Here is a 25,663-nt window from a genome sequence, read left to right as displayed (position 1 = left end):
ATTCTTTGTGGGTAAAATGGAAAAGGAATAAATGAATTTTGTTTTAAACCTTAACAAGTTTCTGAGAGTTTCAGCTGTGCCTATCTAAGTCACTCACAAGGATACAAAGTACCAGTAATACACTAGATTTGCACCTCTCTCATACTGGTGTACCATATGGCCAATCATTGAAAGTTCATCCTCTTAGAACGAAAAAAAAAGAGTCCACTGGTCTTTGCCTGGCGAGAACAAAAATAAATGCAGTTTGTAAAGGTAATAGTATGATTGGTAGTGATATTTGCCATAAATACCACAAGTGATCTGTCAAAATTGTTATACGCTGAGATAATTTTGAAATATCGCAAGTGGTATTTCTGCCAAATATCACGTAAAAATCATGCTATTATTTGTTCATACTACTACCCACAAAAGTTTTCACATATAGGTATTTCAAATTTTAAAAAGCTGAAATACCACTGCTTTAAGTCAATCAAATTGCAGAAATTTGTGGTAGTATGTATGTATGTTGTTGTATCTATGGAAATCAAGTGGATTTGCCACTCGACGTGTTATAAAAAGAAGTCATGGGATTTTGAAGTCACCAAAATGTTTAGATTTTTCCTTCTTATTACGTAAACATGCATTCGAAAGCGTATGTCATTATATGTCATATGCTAAAAGTGGGCGCACTCTCTGATTGGTTCTTATAGAGGTTATGAGGTCATCATTTGAACAGATAAATTAGCGAGCGGTATGTACGTTCTCGATTCAGCTGTTTCAGCTGTAAGCAGTGCTCAAAGGGGTGAATTACGGATAGTGGATGATCAAAGAAAACACTGTGTCTTTTGGTTGATTCACTGAATGGGGATTTTAAGGCAGACTAAATATCTTCTTCGTAAAAATTATTTAATCAAACGACGAAATTTACGAGAAACATTACAAGAAGTGCTTGTTCCAATATGGTGGGTAGTCCTTCTCTTGGTTATTGGATTATCCATTCCAAAGCAAAAACTAGCTCCTGTCAGAGACAGAGACATTCCAACTTTTAACGTTTCAGCCCTCGCTCCATCGAGTTCAGGGCGGGAAGGTTTTATCGTTGGATATGTGGTCAATGACATTCAAAACGCGCGCCAGGTTATCGAAAATATGAACAACTTCTCGGGGAAAGTGAGTTATTTGGAGTTCAACGATACGGACAGCATGTTGGACTATTACAGAAAGTACAGCGAAAGCACGGGCTTTGAGATGGGAATTGAATTTGCTAAAGGCAAGAGCGACAAGATGGCTTATACCTTGCACGTTGGTACGAAGTCAGCCCCTATTCCCAACCCCGAGGAACGACTCACTGGTAAGTGTTTATATTTCTGTCTGTGGCTTCACTCCATGGAAAGGCCGGTTTTTTGCTCGAAGCAATTCCCATTAATGATTATTTTTGTTATGTCTTTGCAAGTCAGAAAAGAGGACATAATAGCAAAGCCCCACCGCCATACCTATCACCATCTTGAATCACCATCCTACCGCGCCCCGCCCCGACCCCACCCCCCCCGGGCTAACCCCTGTTCATAAGGCAGTTGTGTAGGAGCTGCTTGTAAGGTCTCTCCTGATTAGTCGCCGAAAACAATCACATTAGGGGCCGACCATTTGACTTTTGAGGGGTGGATGTGGGTGATTTCAGTAAAAAATATCCTGCAGGGTGATTTCAAGGGAAAAAAATTTGGTCAGTGTAAAACACAGGCTGTAGACCATTCAAATGAGTACATGACAACAATAGTCCTGTTGTTTTCTAACCCTAAAAACAAATAGTCCGTAGTCAGTCTGCAGTCTGCACTTTACGCTGCCCCCCTCCCAAAAAAAATTGTTGCAAGGAATTACCCGGAGGAAAAATCTCTTTCAAGGCTTATAATTGTGGAGAAAAAAAATATATTACAACGCTGTATGTTGGGAAAAAAGAATTGTATCACCAGAGGTGTGGAGAAAAAAAAATTCTCACCCAAACCAAATCAAAACCAAAAACCCAAACCAAAAGTGTCAAGATTGTGCTCTAAGGAAAAAGAAATTCAAGGGAACCAAGTGCTCTGAACCTGGGAAATCCAGGCTACCCAGCATAGGATTTCTATGAAAAAGCTAAGATTTCCTAGTTGCCCAATAGCAAAAGTAAGCAGCTAGGGGCCACTGGACAGTGCCAGAACACAGCCCTGAATAAGGTGGATCTTTTCTCAAACAGGGTAGAGAAATGAACAACTTCTTTCTTTCTTCTGATCTTTTTTTGTAGGTCAGGGTCAATGTCGTGATCCAAGTTTGGGTTCCTGTCCTGCTAACTCGTACATTTTTGCACATGTGACAGCCATACAAGCAAGCATTGATGCTGCAATTACTATGGTAAGTTATCCACAAGCTGTTAGAGGCCATCTACAATCCCAGCAGAGGAAGGGGAGACTCCCATGGAAAAGTGACAGGGATGCTTGTCGTCTCGCTTAGGGCTGTAACTGCAGATTTTGGTCTCACTTAGGGTGTTTGGGAGAGAAAGTCAGTATATTTGCCCATTCAGGTATCTCTTCGGGCTGTGCATAAAGAAATTTACAAAGCTTGCTGTGATGTCTGCTTTAGTATGGTCTCCTATAGGGGTCAGTTTAAGTTTGAGCCACACCTACATTGGTCTCCCTTAGGAGTTTAATCTTTATTTTCTGACGAGCATCCCTTTCACTTTTATATGGGAGCAACCCCCCAACCCAGCCCCCCCGGGTGTATAATCCTACACCACCTTACTGTGTTCTTTGAAGTTTGATTTGTAAAGGCAGAGAGAGTGAAAGTGACCAAGTGTCCCAACTATTTTGTCTGGGGCTGTAGGTTTAATAGATAATAAAATTTTACATTTATTATTAAGACATTGCTAGGGGAGGATGGGAGGGGGGAGGGGGGGTGACTGTGTTGCTTGTCCGTGTACTATCTGTGTCCTCAAAGGTTTGACCCTGTTTTGGAAAGAATTAATGCACTTGAACTGTTACCCATTTCAATTTTATACCCTGTTTCACAAAATTTTTCTATTTTGGGAAGCAACTTCTGTCTGTTTGAATAATTCAAATGGCTTTAGCTTCATGCATTTTAAGTAATAAATCCCATTCTTGGAAACATCCCTTAAATGAATAGCCTGTTTAAGATCAGGAAACCTGAAATCATGACCCCATTGGGAGAGACCCAACCCCCTCCCCCCTGGGGTCTAGTGTTTTGGCTAAGTTTTGTTTAAATCATCATCATCATCATCATCATTACTTTTATTTATACACGGGTAAACATCAGGCTAAGATATAAATTTAACTAAAATACAAAAATATGTTTTTATACCTTTCTGTCAAGGGTAGCAGTAGTCTCTTACAAATATAATAATATAGTGTTTGAATTTTTTTTGTTTGAAGGTTGAAGCCAGTTTACCATCCCATGTTGTTCCAAACATCCAAGCAAAAATGATGCCCAAAGAATCCTTCACTCAATCTTTTACAGGTTTTGCAATAACAGCATCAATTTACATGGTGCTGGCCTTCACACCATACATAGTTATCCTGTTAATTAATCTGGTTCTGGAAAAGGAGAAGAAGCTCAAAGACTTGATGAGAATCATGGGCATGTCAGATATTGCCTACTGGTTATCTTGGTGCGTTACTTATGGAGTAGTTCTGCTTGTTGCCTCTCTCATCTTGAATGCCATCTTGGTGCCAGCCGGACGCTTGGGTGGAAGCAATTATGCTCTAATGGTCATATTATTTTTCTTGTATGGTTTGTCAATCATTATGCTGGCCTTTTTTCTGTCACCATTTTTTAAGGTTGCCAAGACTGCAGGTGTAGTGGTGTCGATAATGAGTCCTGCACTGGGTTGTATTGCTATTCCACTCATCACTGCTGATGTCGCGGACCCAGCAAAATGGGGAGTGTCTCTCTTTTCACCAACTGCTTTTGCTCTCCTTGTCTCTCAGGTCAGTTAAATTTGTTTGGCTCTAACCGTTGGTTGCTCAACAAACAGTAAGCAATGTTGCAGCTCTCTGAATAGCAGAAAACAAATTCAGCATTTTAAAAGGATTGTTTGTTGTTCACAAAACTGCAACTTGTTGAATGGAATAAAATCCATGATCTCTATCCTCATTCAATGACAATAATTAAAAAATGTTGAACATGTTGAGTGTCCTATTTCAATGTGCAATATACATGGTATGATTTTATAATAATATTTTTTTATTATTATTTAATATATTATTTAAATTGACTCCACCAAGATCACACTCAATTCAGCAACTATACAAATAAGTACAAAAAAGTGTGGCTGGGACACCACAACAGCCATGGCTTATAATAGTAGACACATGATAAATTGTTTAACTTTAGCTGAATTTTATAGATTGTGCAATATTTTTTTTATCAACAAATGAACAGTGTATGCCAGTCCATGATAAGCCAAATTTATTATTTTGAAATGACGCATTTTTCCAGACTTAAAAATCAACCATTAACCCTTACTTTAAGTCGAAAGTTAGTATTTTAATTACCAGGAGCTCTGCTTTATATGTTATAATATTATTATATTTTTAGGCTGTTGATGATGAAGGTCTACAATTTGACAACTTGACCACCAAAGGAAGTTTTCCACCTATTAACTATGTGGTGATGTTGATAGTAGACATCATTCTTTACTTTTTCCTGGCACTCTATCTTGATAACGTGATTCCTACTCAGTATGGGCAGCGGAGATCACCATACTTCATCTTTCTACCTTCCTTCTGGAAAAGCCTGTTTAATGGCAGGAAAAAGGAAGGACTTAACAGAGAGATGTCAGCAAGAGAGCAAGAGAGTTCTGAAGATATTGAGACTGTACATGCTGATATGCATGGAAATGAAGCAATAAGGTACACTAGCTGGTCAACTATTTTTTTAACAACACTAAAATTGAAGGCCTCAGTGCAAAATGGCACCTAGATATTTCCCTAATTTATTTTCCAATGTGTGCAGAACTAACCAAATTTTGGTCTTTGACCTTTTTGGGAGGTTAAAGAACATAGTGTTTAAAATTTTCCCAATCATTTCCACTTTATTAGGCCGAAATCACATATGCAAAAAACATTTAACCTTCCTGGCGGTTTCCTTTGTTGCCTTATAACGTCTTCCATATGTGGAATTGAGAAGGTGGTAAATGATAAAGAAACTAACTGGCACGGTGTGATCATGTTCTCTTGAAACCCCCTGTGTGATTAATAGTTGTAATCTATTCTAAGGAAAAATTAATTTGATGCTCAGGTCAATGTCTGAGATTAAACTCCCGACCTTTAAAGGTAAGACACCTTAAGTACCACATTTTAAAGATGCAAATAATTATTGTGCTTCATTATATTTTCTAGTATTCATCGGTTGAGGAAAGTGTTCCACGGAAAAGAAGAAATAGTTGCTGTTGATGGTAATCAATAAAGAAATATTTTGCCCATGATGAACAATGTTAATCATGATATTTCTGGCATAAATTAATTTACCAGTGATAAGATACATTATTCAAGTTTTTTGTAAATCTGTATGCTTTTATAAATAATTTTATCTATAATAAGAATCAAGTAATTGATTTCACTTATATCGGTATGACATTTAATTGTTGTTAATTGCATTGATAACTTCTCTGTGTCAAACAGAGGGTTGCATCTAACTGAGCTTCATTTTACTGGTTTTTGTTGGTTCCAACAGGAGTAAGCATGGATATCTACGCAGGACAGGTCACTGCACTTTTGGGTCATAATGGAGCAGGCAAATCAACCCTGATTGCTATGATCACAGGAGTGGCTCCTGCATCTGGTGGCTATGCTACTGTTTATGGATTGGATATCACTGACCCAAATCAGATGCAGGAAATAAGAAAGTTAATTGGTAACTTTTTTTATCTTTTCCTTGGATACTTGTCATTAATAAACCATCATAATAATTTTATTGGAAAACATTATTCTTTAAACCTTACAGTATACTGTTATCATGTTATAAGAAGTCTTGCTGGGCCATTATTTGGTGTTTGCCATGGACTGATCGAGTTACTTGGTAAACTCTTATTTTGGTCGAGGTCTATGATTTGTGTCTCAACGACTCAGTCCCATTTCTCGGTACTTTTGCAGTTCTAGGTGTCATTGTCTTCGAGATATGATCTGTTCTTAAGCTTATTCCAATTTTTTCACCCCTCTTGTTAAAACATTAGAATAAATATTAAAATTTATTTTGTTTGCTCTATGCTGTTTTTTAGGTGTTTGCCCTCAAGACAATGTTCTGTTTGACTTCTTGACTGTGAAGGAACATTTAGAATTCTACTGTGGACTAAAAGGAATTGAAGGAGAAGAGGCAGACACAAGAGTAAATACTTTTAATTTTTTCTCTCTGTTAACACTAAGCAGTCATAGTGATCAAGAAATTTTGTAGTGGGACACTTAGTGCTGTAGCACTTTCACTTATTGAACACAGTTTCAAGAAAAATATTTCTGTCCATTTTTTGAAGACCCTAGGTAGTACATGCATTTTAGCATAGAGGCTAAAGGGGGGCTAGCTATGAACTAAGAACAAACAAGTTTAATAGAACACAAACAACGTTAGGAATCCCATCTGCCAGCAGGTTGCAAACCAGTTTGGCTATTTCATTGCATGAAAAAGCAGCGGTTCTACCTTGAACAGTAATTTAAATCCAGTTTGGCAGTGGAAAAGCAGGACTTGAACTCGGGGCCTCCACATAACAAGTTTCGTGCTGTGAATGATTGGTTATGGTGCTTCCCACTTTGCCTGTTTTAAAAAATTTACAAGTTTAGCTCAACCTGTTGAGCTGGAGTGGGTGTTTTGCCGGTTACAATGTTGTTTTGTGTAGGAAATATGATTTTTAATAGTTTTGATACTTCTTTTTTCAAGGTTACTCAGTTGTTGAAGGACATAGACCTCACTGAGCAGAAGGACACTTTGTCGATGAATTTAAGTGGAGGACAGAAAAGAAAGCTTTGTGTTGGTGTGGCACTTGTAGGAAATCCAAAGGTGCTTATGATCTGTGTGAGGCATAAGTCCAAGTCTGCAGAATGTTCACATGGTCACATCATACGCTGCCAAAAAATATATATTTTTATAGATTTGGAGCAGAATACCTACTGTTTTTTAATTCAAAACAAGTTAAAAAAGTTTTAGGGTTTCTGCATGTTGTTTTTAAAAATTATAGCATTGTTTTTTTTTGTCCAGAATATGCAACTATTATTCTTTATTATAAGATTTCTTGTGGATTATGCAATCAGATGCGTTATAAGAGATCAATATTAATATAATTTGTGTGAAATCTCACCATCACATAATAATATCAGAGACCCCAATGCTGAGAAGGACAGCAATCTTGAAAAAGAATGTTTGAATGCCATCTAATTTATTAGTCTGCCAAATGAATGTTTCTAAGATAGTTGTGTCTCTTCACAATATTCTTTTGTTGTTGTTTAATGAAAAAGGTTGTGATATTGGATGAACCTACAAGTGGAATGGATCCATATTCTAGACGTCTTATGTGGTCCTTGTTGCAAGAGAAGGCGAAAGACAGAGTTGTTCTTCTTACAACACATTTCATGGATGAAGCTGATATTTTAGCTGGTATTGTACAAAATAATTGTACTCTTTTTCCATGACTTGCAGAGTTAAGTCCAAAATTTTTAACACACACTCAATTTCATCCGCAGTGACTTTTAGTTGCAATGTATACATGTGTTATTTATTTATTTTTTGTGTGCAGATTACAAGGCTATTTTGTCAAAGGGAAAGGTGCGCTGTGCTGGTAGTTCACTTTTCCTGAAGAATCGTTTTGGAATTGGATACCATTTAAAGTAAGTTTCTATTTGGACTAAGTTTAACCTCTCTAAAATAGCTCTCTAACCAGTTGTGCCATGGTAAGGGGCCATTCACTCTCGAGAGGTGGCTTTATTGGGACAGAAGGGTGTGAATATGTGAAACCAATTTTTTTTTGGTGATTAAGCAGGGTAGCACATTTTTAGTTTTCAAAAAATGCTCATTACAAACACAGAAAGCTGTGAACACTGAAAAGCTACATAGGAAATCTAAACATGCAAGAAAGCTGCAAAACCACAAAATACATTGTTACCATTACTTCTTACAGTTCAGTTTTTTCATACCTTAATGGCCTCTTCCCTTTGACACAATATGACATTCCAGAAGTATGCTTGGTGTTCAAAGTGAGTAAATCAGTTTTTACATCATTGACCTTTAACTGGCTTATTTGGAGAGGATATTTTCACATCATTTTCACGTATTTTCACTAAATTGCATCTTAAAAGGTGCAATTTAGTGGCCGTTTACCTTTGTGGAGTAGTGGCTGTTAGGAGAGATGATACTTTATGTTGAGGTGACTGTCTCATCTCTGTATGTTGGAAATTCTGGGAAATTGTTATGAATCTAGGCATTTCTCTGTACACTAAATACTAATAAAGAAACATGATTGCTCAGTCACCATGGAAAAATCTGGGTGTTGTGAATTTCCAGCATGGCATTAGCAGATGATTGTGACACAGACCGCCTAACTGACCTCATTCAGAGCAAAGTGCAAGGTGCTGAAGTTATTCGTCATCATGGCAAAGAAATGGCATTTTCTCTTCCAATGGAGCAACTATCTGCCTTCCCAGGTATTGTTGGCTCTGATATTCAGGAGAGCATTTTAATAATCTCCCCTGTGTAAAATTATTCAAATGATAAATAGATTAATTAATAAATAGGGATGCTTTCCAAAAGTCAGAAGTGGCTGGCCAGACCCTGCATTTTGAAAAGGAAATGTTAGTCTTTTCTAAAAATTTTTACTAAAACCCATCACAGCGGGGTATATAGTGTTTAGAAATAAACTGGTCGGGCTGGATTGTCCTTATTATTAGTGGAATTTTCCTGATGACTGGACAGGTCTGGCCAAGCCAGCCAGTTTTGCTAAGTTTATTTGGTAAGTGCCCTAAGTTAAAAGTAAGAAAAAAGGTTGAGAAAGAAAAAAATTATTGACATTTTGCCAACTGTTCCCATTACTATAATTTTTAAAAAAGATTAATTTCAATGAAATATAACCTGCGATCAGTCGATCTTTTTTTTCGGGAAGCGCAAAATTCAGCGGAGAGGCAAAGAAAAAGGAAGTAGGACTGCCTGATCGCAGGTTAAAGAAATATAATAAGGTACAATTAGAGCATATTAAAGTTAATGAATAAATCAGGATGAAATTTGGTCCCATGGCAAATAGCAGAAGCGAGTCAAGGTGGGCGGAGCAACAAGAGTATAGCAGTCTGTCAGTGGTGATCCAACTCTTCACTGCAGAGGTGGGGAGTGGGGCCTTTTAGCCCCATCCCCATCCTGAGCCGGAGTCCAGAGCTTACTTGCAGACTAACATGGGTATGGTCAGTCCTTTGTGGGAGACATTTGACAGTATTTTATAATTTATTCATCAACCATCAGAATCTATGTTTGATTAACATTGTCAAATGTAATATGATAACATAATATATAATAATAAATATTATAAATGTAATATAATAATATATGTTATATAATTTCGTCAGATTTACTTAAAGCCCTTGAAGATCATAATGACAGTGCTGATGTTTGTGCTGCTCCGTTATTGGGTGTTACGAGTTATGGTGTATCCATGACAACCCTGGAAGAGGTTTTTCTCCAACTGGAAGACACCAGTGATGAAACAAGCGAGTCTGTGGAAGAAAACGAGTCAATTCAGGTAGGTAATCACTCAGGAATTGCTGCACTTTTGTTGGAAATATACTGTTTAGCTGTATAAGCCAACCGCCTGCAGCCTACATGTCTTGAAAATCCAGTTTAGTACTCTGTCTGTCCCTCACAGCAACGCAAGTTCAAACGGTCATCAGTCTTCTCTGGTCTTTTCACTAAATATGGTATCAACTCAGTCCCCGTTCCCCAAACTCATTACCAGGGTTCTTTCCGAGAACCATTAAGAACGAGGTTGTCCCCTTCCTCCCCACCCTGAGGGCATGCGCAACTGTAAAAACAGAAAAGAATCACCTAGCTTTGTCTTCAAATATGGCCATGGGTTTCAATAAAAATTGAATTAGACCAGCGGATTTGAACAGAGTAACTGACTGTATCAACAGTCCACGTTTTCAAGGGGTGTCTGGAGGCATGCTCCCTCAGAAAATTTTAAAATTGCAAAGCCCTAATAAGCGATTTCCAGCGTTTAGGAGACTAAACTGAGTATAAAAGAGCGAGTTTTCCATTCAAGAAGATTTGGGTTTTAGTCCAAATTGGCAAATTTTGATTTATTACCCACACAATTAACTCCTGCAAGCAATGAACAAACGATAATTATAATAAGTTACATACATTTCTGCGTGAACAAATTTTATTGTTGTCCATGACATAATTCAAACTAGCTGCTTCTTCTTGGGAGAAAAAAATAGCCGACTTCTCTGAGCAATGTAGCCCACGCGTTTCGTCGGTCGTCGGTGCTTATTGAAACCCCTGAATGGTAGTATATTTTGGGCAAAAACTGAGAGGTAGTTTGTGGTAATTTGTTGAATATATGAGTTTTTTGCATCGTCATGTGTTGTAACACCTGGACAAGTTTAATATTAGCTGTTGCTAACCCTCCCAACGTCTCTCTCCAGTGGGTGATGTTAGGGACTTTTAAGATCCGAGAACGCGACGGCAGCGAAAACATCTCTTAAAAGTGAATTTGCGTTTTTCAAGTCTTCATCGCGATTATTCCTACCCACTTACTTCGTCAAACGTAGGCGAAACCTCCTGGAGTCGAATTCCTAAGAACCATATTCAAGTTCAGAAATTTCGTCGTCTATTCTTTACGTCCTCCATAAAAAGTTAAATTAGGCATTTTCACGTCGTAGTCGTGCAGTGTTGACAAAGAAATGTACAAAAAAGTGTGATGCACGCGCAAAGTTGTCAGTTTTGCCTTGTAAACCAATTGTTTTTTTTTTCTTGACGTTCTCGCTGCCGTCGCACCTTGCTTTGCGTGCGGAATTTGTCCAGGAAAGTCTTGTAATTCAAATCCACATGCTTCACTCCTCCTCCAGCTACTACACAAGATCTTTTTTACTGCAGATGGCTTTTGCTAATTGTAACTGTTAAATATGCTCCTGTTTAAACGATTGATGTTTGTCTAACATTACTGAACTGTAAAAGTAATTCAATCCAAGGCTGCAAAAGGTGCTAATAAACAAACTGAAACTTCCTAACGAACTCACCATCTATCTATGTATCTAACGTTTCATTTAAGGATGCGAGGGAGGTTACTGGAGAGCTGCTAACTCCCTCAGATGTCCTTACTATTCAAGATGGAGCCTCGAGGGTTTCGGGTTCAGTTAATGCATTAAACACTGGCGGTGTAGAATTAAATAAGCCTGAACTCAGACAGAACTCAGGGGCACCTTCGCAGAAGGAAAAACAACAGCTGCTAGGTTTATTGAAGGTATGTCACAGCGCCACAATAATGGTATTATTTGCTACCTTCATAGCACATTCAGGACGAAAACGCAAAGCTCTTGGAAAGCGCCACCAACATGTTTTACACAGCAGGGGCAGAGCTAAATAATAGTTCAGCTAAGGAGAAAGCAAATGAAGATTTATGGAAGGAAAAGCAACAGTTGTTAGGTTTACTTACGGTATGTTTGCATGACCTACATCACGTTTCATGCTTCAACTTTGGTTGGTTCTAACTATTTTCTTGTGTCTTGACACAAAAGTAACTCGTGAAATCATGGTTTAGTATGTAGCTTTTCATCTGGAATTTACTTTCAGACTGTAGAAACTGTTTTTGCAAAAATGACAGTACAAGAAATCCTTCAATCAATTGCTTCAGTGAGCTATAATATTGACCAGTAAAATTTTTCTTTGAAATTGCTGCCCATGTGGAACTTAGCCTGTTGCAGGCTCCAAGTTAGAGTAATGTAGTAAAGGAAAAAGATCGTTAAAATGTAACCGAAAAACGCGAGGGGGCGGGAACAGAGAACGAATTCTCCTTCTTTTCCCGCCGCCGCCCCTTTTCACGGAACGCGCGATAGTCGCAATGATCTCAGGATCGTTATTAACATCCCTTTCTCTGAAGTGATCACGGCATTGTTGTATAACGTTCGAAATATATGCATTTGTGCGTTAAAAAAAAACATTGTTTCTGTTTCCTACGAATATGAAAGGATTTAAATAGAAATCGGCTAACCTCACTTAAGTTGTCTTTCCTCTTTCCTTTGAGGTCCCGAGTCGATTTATGGCCATTTTATGCGTTTCAATTGAGCTGGTTTCTTCGCTCTATAATCCTTTCGAGTTTGGGCCAGCTGTGATGAAAGGTACAATGGATATACAATTTTATTATCTCCACAGATCCGTTGGTTGATGACCGTTCGCTCCCCATCAAAGATCATTTTTATGGTGATCATTCCACCGATTCTATTAATTGTTGGTCTAGCATTGTTACTGAAAACCAAGGACAACACCAAGACTTCTAGCCAAGCTGATCCCCTTCAACTGAGTCCTAACTTGTACCTCAAACCTGGAAGCCAAGACACGTATGCCACCGATGCCCTGGTTCAGAACGCGACCGGTCATGTAATAGATTATATCTTGGGATACTTTACCGACTATGATGTTGGCACAGATTTGGTGTCCTCCATAGGTGGTGTGTTGAACAGTTCTTCACATGCTCTTTACAACTTGGCATTCAGCATTCGACAGTTCCCCGCCGCATTTAATTTGTCAAATTCTAGTGTAAGTATGGATTTTTAAAATCTAGTCCTTGTATTTGCAGAGCAGACAACATTTCTGTAGCCTCCTGACAGTTTTTTTTGTTGAGTTTTAATGTAATTAGGTGTTCACACCGCACCAAAGTATGGTATAAAACCCTTCCGATATGTTACTCTCCACTTTCGAGATCAGCGCGGCGCAGTTTCGCGCCGTCACAGAAATCGCGCCGCCGCAACCGTTCTTGTGTGTGAACAGAAGCCCTACCCGGTATAGCCTGCGTGGCCGGCGTTGATTTGGGCGCGCGAGAGAGCGTGTGGGGCGCCCCACACGCTCTCGCGCGCGCCCAAATTCCCCCTTCCCCTTTCAACGCCGGCCACGCAGGCTATATCCGGTATGATTTTCGTGATGACGCAGAATCTATCCGGTAGAGTGTGAACAAAGCCTAATGGAAACTCTCTAGTTGTTCCAGATGCTGTGTATTACTATAATTTCACATAGTGGTATTACCACTATTCACGCTGATGAATGTGACATTTGGAAAATTATCAGCCAATAATGAGGTTCCCCAAGAGGGTTTTTCAATCCCGTAATCCCTACCCAAAACTTCGAGCAATCCCGTCATCCTGAGGGTTATTTTTGGCATCCCACCTCCCGCGCATACTTTCAATCCCGAATCTTTCCAATCCCGAGCTTCAAATAAGGGGAATCCCGTATCCCGGAGAAACCTATTGGGGACCCTCAATAAACAATTGAATAATTACAGCATGAAGAGCAGCAGCACTACGCGATCTTATCATCCCTGTCAATCTCAAAGTGACTATCGCGAGACAAACAATCGCACCTGGCTTTCAGCAAATTCAGTTCTTGTTCTTGATTTTTCTTCTCTCAACTTGATGAATTTGCATCACTTTCCTTTCTTGCAGCTTGCGGGTTTGAGCTCAAGCTTTTTAATGCGGTACAATGACACCACAGTGCATTCAGTTCCTGTTGGAGTTAATATCCTGGGATCTATTCTCCATATGAATGCACTAAAGAGTCAGAATCTGACACCTTACCCTCTGGAGGCTAACATTCTACCATTTCCTGGACTCAAACCTCAATGGACCTATGACGGTACATCCTTCACGGCAATTTTGTTGATCGGTTTGGGTCTGGCTCTTATACCAGGTGGTTTTGCCATTGAAGTTGTAGCACTTCGCCAGGTGAGTTACATACTTAGGAGGGGATGGGTGAGGCTTGTGCAGAGTCGTGAATGTCGGGAAAAAGTCGGCCGGAAGTAGGAGCCCATCCAACCGGAAGGTAACAACGTGTTCTTCAAGGTCAGGGAAAAGTCAGTAAAATTTTACAGCTATTTTGAGTTGACAAGAACTTTAAGATCTTCATTTCAATTGCTACCACGGCACTGTTAATTTTTATGTTAAATCGACAAGTTACATCACTTGCACAGAAATCCAAAAAACAAGAAAAGGAGAGAAAGCGGAAGGTAAAAGTCGAGGGGACAGTCTTAATTTTAATTTTGTCTTCTGCGCATGCCCTAACTTCGAAAGCTCTAATTTAGCATCAGCAACAGAAGGCAGCGTATTGCTTGATTAACATTTGATAGACATGTACGGGTTGGGTCTTTTTTTTTCAAGATAGTGACCAGAAACATCGCCGGTTTTTCACCAACATTTCCATGGGGGAGTGGATTAAACAGTGGAATTCTATATCAGGTTAATCAACAACATAAGCTGTTCACAGTCCCCTATTCTTCCGTGAGATCTTCGAGATCGGGCACTCACTGTCACTGAAAGCCAGTTTTTTAATTGCTTTCCATTGTACCCAGGGGGGTAGGCGTCGGGGTTTATAGGGGTGGGGGAAAGGAAGTCGCTACTTTCACATTCCCATACTACATCTTGTTTACCCGCCAAAGGTTTTGCGTAAGCATTGTTTCCAATTTCTCTTGGGATTTACAATCCTCCCAAGAGAACTTGAAAATAATACTTATGCAAAATTTTGGGGGATAAACAAGGTGTATTATGGGAATGTGAAAGTAGTGAAGGGGTGAAAAACCAAAACCGTCCTCCGTCCCCTAAGTAGATGAAATACTAGTCATCTTCAAACTAGACTCGGTCAACATGGCCGCCTGTAGCACTCGTTCTCGACGATCTTACGGAAAAATAAGGTGACTGTGAACAGTCTATCAACAACACTAAAGTCTCCTTTGTTCCATCTGTAGGAGAAACTGCGTCATCTTCTCCGTGTATCTGGAGTATCATCAATTATTTACTGGCTGCAGTTTTTCCTTTTTGACGCCGTTGTCTTCCTGATTCCATGCATCCTTATGCTGATACTGATCCCCGCCTTCCAGCTTCCTTCTTTATCTCCTGCACCTGCCATGGGCAGCCTGGTGTTGTGTATATTGCTGTACTTCCCTTCTGGAATCCTGTTCTCGTATCTCTGTTCCTTCATGTTTGGCAAATGGGAAACTGCACAACAGATAATGCCACAACTATTTCTTTATGTAAGTAAAATTAATCTCATCAATTTGTGTGTTGGTGTGTGAGGTTGTGAAAACTTTTTAACTGCGCTACTTCTCGTGTGATCAATCTTGGTAAATAAGCCGATACAGGTTAAGAGTATTATTAGCATGGTACACTCCTCAACAAATAGCATGCGCGTCAGGCGCCGATTAGTTTTCTTGGCTAGTTTTTATCGAGCGCGCGAGGGGAACACGCGAAGAAGAGGCCCCGTCTCTTTTCCTCTCCTTTTGCGCACGCGTCCTCGAAATTTCTCCTTTCGCCCTGAAAAAAAACTGGTTACACAGGCTACTCTACAAAATACACACAAGGATTTCAGTGTAACTGCTTGTGAAATTTATTTTTTCTAGGGAGGACTTGTTCCATGGCTGACAGTTGCACTGATAGACATGATATCAAGTCGAGACGTAGCTATCATTCTTCATAGTATCTTTGTATTTCTGTTGCCTCCTTATCCAGTCTTTGGAGCATTGTATTATATTGATGCTGTAAGTATAGACCCGTCTGTTTAAGTGTTGTAGTCTCTCTCTGGGTAGTCTTTTTTCATAGCCGAATAAGTGGAGCTGACGAAATGCATGAGCGCGTGGAAATTCGCCTCTCGCTCACTGCGAGGTCTTCTCGGGAAAGACGATTTTCTAGGCGCTTGCGTGCTTTGTTCTTCTGTTTTTGAATTTGTACTTTGAACAGTGGGTCACGCTAGTGACTGCTTTATTGACTAGCAACAGGCAACGCCTTCACCCCTAGAAAAAAAATTTTCTACATATTTTATGTAATTGCCCGACCACTTTAGCCATACCGCTGTGAAATTGACTGTTTTAATATTTTTATGTTTCAATTTTCCACTTAGAAGAAAGAACTTAGAATTGAGTATGTGCTGTGCTCTGTTAGCAAAGGCAATACAAAAAACATTAGAGAGAAAAACTGGCTGTTGGGCATGTAGCACATTGGTGGTTTATTAAGTTCTGAATATCCATTGTAAATATCAGTACAAATTTTCGTTAAGAACGGTATTACCTGCGAAGGTGTGGGCAATCAAACCGCTGCAATGCTAATCACCATGAGATCAAGGAAGAGGCAGGAGTTGGGGAGGAAAAAGTTTTGTATCAATAAGATCAAGAACTCAACATCCACTATACGACGACTGTGAGCATTACTAGTATAAATCATCTTCGTCTCAGATTTCAAAAGAATGTTCTCGATTCCATCTCCCAACCTCCTTGCATAATGGTAAAGTGAAATAAGTGGTTCAAATGTTGCATAAAATTTTATTTGCAAGCAAGTATTTTATTTATTTATTTGTGTATGTATTTATTTATTTATTTTTAGGCCTATAGATGGCAATCCATTTTGGCAGCCTATGAAAACAGGGGTATCGCAGTAAACGTACACATGACCGCAAGCCATTACTTTAAGTGGACAAAATACAACGGCATCCCAATAGCAATGATTGCTGTAAGTATATGGGGGAACGCCATAACTATGTTGTATTTTATTTCGTTATCTGTAGTGCTTTCCTCATCATGTTCGGTGCTTGTACCATCCATACTCGTTATTGTGGGTGCAATATTTGATACCAACGTTCTTAGACTTCTCTTTATCCTCATTGCTTAAGCGTCTATCTTTGTTTATTATTTTGCTTTCTTTTTCTTCAGCCTGTTGTCCATATAATTCTGTTTTCCTTGCTGATTTACTACTTGGATCAACGTAATATTGGTGTTGAAACCAAGTGCTTCTGCAAGCGCAGGTAACAGTTATTGCCTTCTCCCTTTCGAAAGTAATTAATACCCTGATTAAAATATAACAAACGTGTAAGAATTAGCTATGGGAAATACTGATTAACAAGGAACAAATTTATTTTCTTTAACTAGAGGTTTCAGCATTAATTTGGAAAGAGGCGAAAGGAGCATTTTAAAATCTCTTTCAAAATGAGGCAAAGTACAATACCTTTTTGTGAAAATGCAACTCGTTTTCATAGCAAAGGTCCTGCACTTACTCTCGTTTTAAAGTAAAGGTTTGGAGCTTGTTCGAAGTGGCCTTTTGTATCAGTGCGACTGACTTGAAACAAGGTTATGGTTTATTGATTAATACATTACCTCATTTTCGAGAATCCCTATCCTTGGTTTTAAAAACACGAAACGCAGACTAATTTCTTTTACGCCAACTAACAAACCGACTTTGATGAAAGGTAATCTGCTTCTTTCTTCCTTTCTTTCCAGTCGGTAGTTTTCTCCTAAGCTAATTGTCCTGTTTTTGTAAAATCTATTTATCGTAGTAGGGTGATATGCGGTACCGCTGAACCAAAGTAAACCTAAGCGTGTTACATTGCTGTAATTTTATGGTTTGTCTCTTTGTAGTTGATCTTCCCTGTGTTGTAACTAACTCCGCGGATGTACTTTCAAATAGTGCTGTTTGTTTTTTTCCACTTTAAAGCAGGTGACTTTAGAGACTATTCCAAATCTGCAATGCGGTTGTTAGTATGCTAGGAAGGAGCGTTGCGTGACGACACAAAGAACGCCTGTGTAGCAGACTATGCGGGTGTATGCTTATCTGTGTTTATTGTGGTATTTTCCTTAGCAGCAACCAAAACACCGTTGATCGATTTCCTAGCTACAAACGATATGAAAGTGTTGTAGAGACAGAGGCCCAGGATGAGGATGTTAAAAGAGAAAAAGAAAAGTTAATGCACATTACCAGCAGCTCCAGTGAATGTTCTTCTTTCTCTGTTTTCGTTAAGGTAAGAGCAGCGTAGTACGTGAATGGTTTGACAGGATTGTCCAGCTTGAAATCACGCTGTCCTCGAACCTGTTATTCTTTGTTGTGTTTTTGTTGTTGTCGTTGTCGTTGTTTTTTTTTTTTCAGTTCTGTCTGTTTTTTATTCATTTTTTTGTTTGTTGTTGAATTTTTTAGTTTATTGCAACTAAATGTCGTGAAACGTTCGTGAAAGAAAAAGCAAAGCGGACTTACTCTGGCCAATCAAATCACACGCAGACACCCAGATTATCCTGAGTGCCAGGTTCTTTTTCTTTCATGGTAATTTTCGGCGAAGCGTCGAGAGAATAAAAACCTCTGCTCACTAGAGATACCAGTCTCATTTCCATGTAATTTTTGGATCATATGTCTCACCAAACCGGTTTTGGAGCTGATGTGCATGTTTATTTTCACTTAATATGAGATCAAGTGTGATCGAACGTAGCGCTGTGTCTGCGATGCATGAAAATAGAATGGGATAATTTTATTGTGAAATCATTTTACTACAGCTATGAATTCTGGATGTCGTCATCGTGAAAATGGCCTAGTGCGCGAAATTCCGTTGAGTGTTAACGTCTTCGTAAAACGTGAAATTAGGAAATTTTACTCCGTAGTCGTACTGGGACGGCAACATTTTCCAAAAAGTGTGATGCAACTGCAGCGTTCTTAATTTGTTGTTGTTGTTAAGGAGCGTACGCAACTACAACGGCAACGCCAAAAAAAGTAATAGGGTTTTTTTTTAGCAAAAAAACAATGTTGCACGTGAGCTCGCTTTTGTGTACATTTGTTTACCGTCACTGCACGACCACGATGTGAAATTTCCAATTTTCACGTTTTATAGAGGACCCAAACACAAGGCAACGATTTTCTTTTTCCTTTTCTTAACTTGGATACGGTCCTTAAGAATTCAACTTCAGACAAATTCGACTAACTTTTACAAATTGAACCAAATGGAATAAAAGCGATGAAGTTTGAAACAGTGCGAATTTACCTTTTAGATGAAGTTTTCGCTGCTGTCGCCGTTGGGTAAGCTCCCTGTTGTCTCTTGTTGCCGTCATGCTTTCCTAAGCTTCTATTCTTCAAATCTTTGGACGAAGTGTAAGGTTTATGTAACCTTGGTTTATTTCACGTTAGAAGTCTAATACATTTTCTTCTAACTTAGGGGTTGTGGAAAAGGTTCGGCTCTGGTAAAACTGCTAAAACCGTTGTCAAAGATCTCTATTTTGGTGTAGAGCAAGGTGAAGTTTTCGGACTTCTCGGGCCAAACGGTGCAGGCAAGACAACTTCACTGAGCATGATTACAGCGGATTTCCCACCGACAAGAGGAAAGGTACGGTGATATGTGTATAGGAAAGATTGCCTGTAAACAGTGGAGGTTTCCAGGGATGTAATTTCGGTCCCAGTCCCTCCCTGACCTGCATAGTTCTTTATATCATGCTCAGTATTCTTGGTTTGCAACCGCGTGACAAGGCGGCCATGTTGGGGGTCAAAACAAAAGAATTTTTTCTCGAAGAATTTACGTGAAAATAGAGTTTAGTTCCCAGAGGAGGGAAATGCTTTTGTTCCTGACTACCAACATGGCCGCCGTGACGTCACGTGTAAACCAGTAATTATCTTACAACTGCTAATTAAAATCAGTATGACCAAGGCCAAACATCGAGCTTTCCATGAGACGAACCAATCTGGGCGGGTAAAGTTCATAACAAGTTCGACGTCTGGCTTAGTTAAATTCGTCTGAATCAGTTTGGATCGTCCAACACGTTCTATATGATGTTTGATGGGTTCAACGCTTCATTAGTTCGACGTCTGACCCAACAGACTAACATAACTTAATTAAGGTCGACCCAAATTACGGTTCGTTTCATGAAACGTTCGACGTTTTGCTTCGGCCTGTGTTAATCAAGAATGGATACACACACACTATACTGATAGGGGAGGGGAGGGGGGTAGGGGTAACTGAACCGTGTTAACAACTGTCTCATTTGTGGAATTCCATTTACCGTTCGTTGACACGGGCAAGGATGAAGTTTACGTGAATTTATTTTCGTTTTTTCCCTTATTTTTTAAGATGTCGAGTCTTTAACGTTGAAAGCGCTTTTCGGCTTAAAAGTCAGTGATATTATGCCCCAACCGGATTTTGAATGAATGTCACTAACACGTCCGCTTTATTGTACACTATGTAGACTACCATATTGATAAAGTATCAAAAAATTGATTATTTGAAGTGCTTTGCTTCGGAAGCAACTCTGCAATGGACGTGCTTCCCATCAGAATTTGAGTTGTTTCTGTGGCGTGGGGGTAACCTGTGACTCTTGTGTGATTTTATTGACTCGTTTCCATGTTCAGGTGTATGTAGCTGGTTATGACGTCAGCAAGAATCCATTGGAGGCTTTTCAGTGTATGGGTTACTGCCCTCAAAAAGATGCACTTTGGCCTACTGTAACTTTAGAGGAGCATCTCACACTTTTTGCCAGGATTCGCGGAGTACCGTGGGATGAAGTGAAGACACTTGTTAGCCAGTGAGTATGCTTGAGTAAAATTAAAGCAAGCATTGTGTACTTTAGTGAGCAGTTGATCTAAATTCTGCGAACGATCATATGGCCAAATCTTTTGCAGTAGACCATGCGTTTGTATGTAAGAAATTGTTTTTCTTCAAAGAGGGGATTTTCTGACCGAGCTTAATTCTTGCTCATCTGCCTACAGCAATCTCTGCGGGCCTTTAAACTCTTATCCGTTAAAGCAAGAAACTTTCGAGAGCACTAGCCTTTCGTTAGTTTCTGAAGCATTATACCCCGACATTCAAGTAAAGTTCACTCATTCTGGTGCTTATATTGACACTTTCGTTAGTTATATGTCTGCTTTGAGGATCACTGAACACGCCAAGAAGAAAGCGCAAGATCTTTCAGGTGGAACGAAAAGAAAGGTAATTAGCTATCACACGTTTTGCTTTGAATTTCTTTAAGGATAACTAGGCCATGTTTTTAAACATCGAAGTCGAAATGCAAGGCTGATCAGACAGCTGGTAAGGGCCATTTTGTTTCTCAATGCTTCGATTAGACAATGGTAGTAACCTTTTTCAGGGACTATGACAAGCTAAGTAACAATCAAAGAAAACAGTCACGTTATGTTTTTGATTTTATTTCGGAGACGGTTTACTTATATGTTATATATCGCATAATCCTATTCAAATTACAGCAAATTACTGCTGCAAAATTTTATTTACAGCACTCATGTCAAAACATGATTCCGCAAATGAAAAGAACAAATATAACTGCTTGACTGACGAAGATATAAAGCAGAAACGTTTGTTAAAAGTCATTAAAAAATAGATGATTCAATGTTAAAGAACTCGTTTTTTGCGACATAACTCTCTTTGTTTGGAGATCGATTGAAAAACTCGATCTCAATCCGGCATTTCATTCATTACTAAACGGAAAAGTTGTGAGGTTCTTGTAAATGAACTTCCCCTTTCCAGTCGTCTGCATCATCGAACCTCCTTTTTGTAAAGGCTTCCCTAGGGAGAGGGTCGCTGCATGGGGGATGCAAACTCACTTTCTTGATCATCGACGATTCAGTTACGCTTCTCCTTTTTTGATTCATTTCTATAGGTCAGTTTTGGAAATGCAATGCTTGGAGACCCTCAACTTCTGTTACTGGATGAGCCATCGTCAGGCATGGATCCTTCTGCAAGACGCTTCTTGTGGTAAGAAACAAGGTTTATGGAAGAAACAAGTTGTATTGGCACCCTAAATGTCTGAAATGTTATTTATAGTATTTCCCTTAATTAAATAAGTGCTAGAGTACGTGAACAAATGTTTTTTTTTTATTTATTTAAAATATATGTCGTGTTTCATCTGGCATTGTTGCATTAGCTTTATCTACGAGTTACGGAGGCGTGGTTTCCGAGCCACTCGGAATTCGGATCAGTAGATGTGTGTGAAGTATTGCTGTGGCGTTGAGTTTCCTTCGATATTAAGGAAGTTTGCCCCCTGTATCTCCTCTCACCCAGGTATACCAGTGGCAGATCCAGGGGAGGGGCCCGGGGGGCCAGGGCCCCACCCCTTACTTTTGGACCAAACTGAGGCCCGAAGGGCCGAAAAAAACATTTTGAGAGACCGTTCCCCGCCCCCGCCCCCTCCCCGACCGCCCAGTCCTTCATTCCTTTGTTTGACAATTCAAATGCCGGCACTTCTTCAGTAGAGTTCTACATGCATAGATTACAGGTATTCGCCTGGGTCGCCTCGATGCTTCGATTTTTGGGGACGATTGAGGGGAGTTCGAGATGATCAAGATAATTATATACAAACCATTTCAATCGTACAGTGGAACCCCGCCTTACGACTAGCCCGTTAATACGACCACCCCGTTATTGCGACTACGTTTTTGTGGCCCGAACAAAAACCCACTCATTTTCTTATCTGAAAATCCCGTTAATCCGACCACCCCGTTATTACGACCAACGACCACCTTTGGGAGTCCTGAGTCGTTATTTTCTTTATAAAATTACCCCGTTAATACGACCAGTCAAAATGCTTGGTGGGGCTGCTGAATGAAAACAGACTGAATCTGACAAACAATAACCCATTACTAATATTTTATTGAATGTTTTTGGGCAAAGGTGTTAGTGGTTAGCATGACGTCCAGTAAATTGCTGTGTGCAGTAAAAAGGATGCATGAATAAATAATACAAAAGATCTGAAAGACTTCACTTTGCAGCATTTCGAGGCTCTCAAAGTTATTTTGCCTTCTTGTTTCTGCTGCCTTCCACTGCGGCTTTTCTCTTCAAGTCCATTTCCTGATCTTTTCTCCCAGAACTTTGAACTTTGTAATAATTGTGAAAGTGTTGTAATCTACAATATAGAAAACGGCTCTTCGAAACAAATATAAATAAACCTTTTTGCAGTTAATTAACAACCTTACAACCGCAATTCAATACAACTGAACAGTGTAACAGTAAACGAAACCGAGTAATGAGAAAAAACACTGACTTCTTTCAGTTCCTTGTTATGAAAGGAAAGGGCTTGTGATGTAGTAGAATGTAGTTTAAAGGCATTTTGCACCATAATTTGACCCTACCCCGTTAATACGACCAAATTTCCATGGCCCGAAGGTGGTCGTATTAACTTGGTTCCACTGTATCAGTTGTCTGGATCGCCCCGCTTCGCATCAGAGGTGTTTGTATATGATCATCTTGATCGCCTTGAATAATAATGATGATGAACACCATCACCACCTTTGTTGTTTGTTACATTTTCCCCTAGCCTGCGTGGCCGACGTTGAAAGGGAAAGGGGGAAATTGGGTGCGCGCGAGAGCGTGTGGGGCGGCCCACACGCTCTCTCTCGCGCCCAAATTCCCCCTTCCCCTTCCCCTTTCAACGCCGGCCACGCAGGCTAATTTCCCCCCTTTTGACGATCAGGAACACAATCAGTAAGAATGTGCAAGGAACACGAGGAGCCATTCTCACCACCCACTCAATGGAGGAAGCGGATGCCTTGTGTTCACGTGTTGGTATCATGGTCAAAGGTCGACTCAAGTGAGTCTGCAATATAAAGTGATTCTCTGTTACTTAGTCCTTAGTTCTTCAATGGATACCTTATGATTGGTTGAGAAAACTCGTTCCACTCTCTCAACCAATTGGAAGTAAACCTAAACCGATTGTGTGTCGCCTACCGTATTTTTCCCGCGCTTTACGCCGGCTACATCGGTGTTAGCATTAACGTGGGATTTGTTTGTTGTGTTGGTTGTCTGCGTTATGATAGCCAGCGTAATAACTTCGTGTTTGGTATTACGACACTACGTCTGGCCTCAGTTGCTTTCTCGTCTTACTCGGCATTAAACGCTGGGGACAACATTCATAACCAAAATAGTCTGCTTTGATTTCTCTTCTTCGACCCCAAACGTAAAGCACAAGCCAATTCTTTGCTCGAACTCCATGAAGTACACCAGAACATTGAAAATCTTTTTCCTTTTGAAGATGTCTTGGCTCAACGCAACATTTGAAAAGTACTTACGGCAGCGGTTATACCTTGGAAATTAAGCTCAAGCAAACACAGTCACCTGAACCTTCGACAGAAGACCCAATGGAGCGGTTGCATAGCTTTGTTTCAGAGTTGCTGCCAGGTGCTACGCGGTCAGAAATTTTCGGGGGAAGAGTGGTATACAAGGTTCCAAAAGAAGGTGTTGGTGTGTTGTCAATCATCTTTCACAAGCTGGAAAAAGGTATCATATTTACTAAAACAGTGTTAATTTGTGACCTTAGGCCATAGCGTGCCACTCAAGTTACCGGAAGGTAGTTATGTGATTATTTCATACTTGTTATTCCAGGCAAGGAGGAGATAGGGATAGAAGAATACAGCTTCAGTCAGTCGACGCTTGAACAGGTATTGTCTACTTTTCATGTTGTTGTTGTTGTTTTTTTCATGAGCTTGTGCTAGGCTCTGAGATGGTATGGGCGTCGCGAAAATATAACAAGCCAAGCGAAAATAACACCTGCAAGATCTGGGGATGGGAACGGTCTCTTTCCCCGTTCCCTGCGCGTTTTTCGCATAAATTTTTACTTCACTACCGACTACTATTTTGGAACCTGGAACAGGCTATTGTTTCATAGGGGTATCTAGACACCGAAAAAAGCGCTGCCGATAAAATTAGGCGCAGCAGTCGATTTTATTATTATCATTAATTTTTTTGAGAGTTTACTGAATATCTAATGAAACTAGCGGTTGACAGTTTGTCAAACGAACGGTAACGTTTGAAAAAAATTCAAAGCTAAATTTCCCAAACTCTTACATTGATTGTTTAACAATTTTCTACGAGTGCGCGTTGGAAAGGGTAAGTTGACTATAATGAATCATATAATAATAATAATATTTAATATTTATATAGCGTAAATTAACATACAGGAGGAAATGATCAAATGCGCTTTACATATTAAAATTGAATCCAAAATTACCATGTTACCTATTTACAATTTTGAAGTTGTATTAAAATGCGAAGAAGTATACTATATGAAAGACTGAAAAGAAATTATAAATTACACGCTTCTCTAAAATCATCAGTGAGTTTTAAGCAATGTCTTAAAGGTGTGAAAATAAACACATATCATATCCAACAAGCGCGAGGGGAATAATTGTTTCATTAAAAACGCCCACAAAATATCGAGAATTCTTCCCGACTTTATTTGTAGAAAGAACCGAATTTCTGCTTGTTTTTAATTTTGAGCAGACGCGTACAGTTACGACATTTGGAGAGCATGCTATAATGGCTCCTATACCATTAGGGCTAAGCCAATCAGAGCTCTAGAATTGCATTATCCAATGATTCAGTTTTTAATAATATCCAATATCAAAACAACCTTCATACGATTTCCGCTCACAGTTTGCCAGTGTGTTAGTTAAAAACGCGGCAAAAGAATAAAGTGAATTAATTGAGGTTGTTTTTCAGGTTTTTCTTGAGTTTGCCCGAGAGCAAGACGATGATCGAACAGGAGCTCAAGACAAAACAGAAGACGACGAAATCCAGAATGGGGAGGCTCACGTATCAGTTTAGTAACATGTATCAAATTATAAAATCGTATTCATAATAAAAACAAAACTATTATTTTAAGTTAATATATAAATGGACGAATCCTTGCTTGCATTTTTTCTTACTTACGTAGGCTTATCATTATATGAATAAGCCA

At 39.4% G+C, this 25,663-nt stretch overlaps 1 protein-coding gene across 6 annotated transcripts; it reads left to right on the top strand.

The window, feature by feature from the left end:
- The first annotated feature begins 739 nt into the window (after positions 1-739).
- On the top strand, positions 740-25,663 carry LOC140940098 (cholesterol transporter ABCA5-like). 6 transcript variants are annotated; one of them, XM_073388987.1, is made up of 28 exons: positions 740-1,327; positions 2,252-2,358; positions 3,393-3,947; positions 4,558-4,871; positions 5,361-5,416; positions 5,695-5,874; positions 6,239-6,345; positions 6,889-7,008; positions 7,464-7,602; positions 7,742-7,832; positions 8,506-8,645; positions 9,555-9,727; positions 11,496-11,642; positions 12,358-12,741; positions 13,641-13,919; positions 14,936-15,220; positions 15,587-15,724; positions 16,563-16,688; positions 16,889-16,980; positions 17,811-17,970; positions 19,147-19,314; positions 20,331-20,503; positions 20,832-20,907; positions 21,593-21,687; positions 23,402-23,518; positions 23,960-24,204; positions 24,310-24,365; positions 25,426-25,663. In XM_073388987.1, the coding sequence occupies exons 1-28, from the start codon at positions 841-843 to the stop codon at positions 25,528-25,530; spliced, it is 5,115 nt and encodes a 1,704-aa protein (XP_073245088.1). In that variant the 5' UTR covers positions 740-840; the 3' UTR covers positions 25,531-25,663. The 6 variants fall into 6 exon arrangements, with proteins under 6 accessions (XP_073245088.1, XP_073245087.1, XP_073245086.1 ...); XM_073388986.1 differs by lacking the exon at positions 11,496-11,642 and adding an exon at positions 11,258-11,449 and having other exon boundaries at positions 17,814-17,970; XM_073388985.1 differs by lacking the exon at positions 11,496-11,642 and adding an exon at positions 11,258-11,449.

Source organism: Porites lutea, chromosome 6, assembly GCF_958299795.1.
Source record: "Porites lutea chromosome 6, jaPorLute2.1, whole genome shotgun sequence".
NCBI lineage: Eukaryota > Metazoa > Cnidaria > Anthozoa > Scleractinia > Poritidae > Porites > Porites lutea.
Note: the sequence above shows the minus strand (reverse complement) of the source record. Positions and strands in the feature narration are given on the sequence as shown.

What these genes read in the sequence shown, in the direction of transcription:
- LOC140940098 (XM_073388985.1), top strand. Translation starts at nt 841, where the DNA reads ATGGGGATTTTAAGGCAGACTAAATATCTTCTTCGTAAAAATTATTTA. An exon ending in AGAAATAGTTGCTGTTGATG is followed by an intron (nt 5,417 to 5,694) that starts GTAATCAATAAA and finishes TGGTTCCAACAG; the next exon opens with GAGTAAGCATGGATATCTAC. An exon ending in AAGTGCTTCTGCAAGCGCAG is followed by an intron (nt 16,981 to 17,810) that starts GTAACAGTTATT and finishes TATTTTCCTTAG; the next exon opens with CAGCAACCAAAACACCGTTG.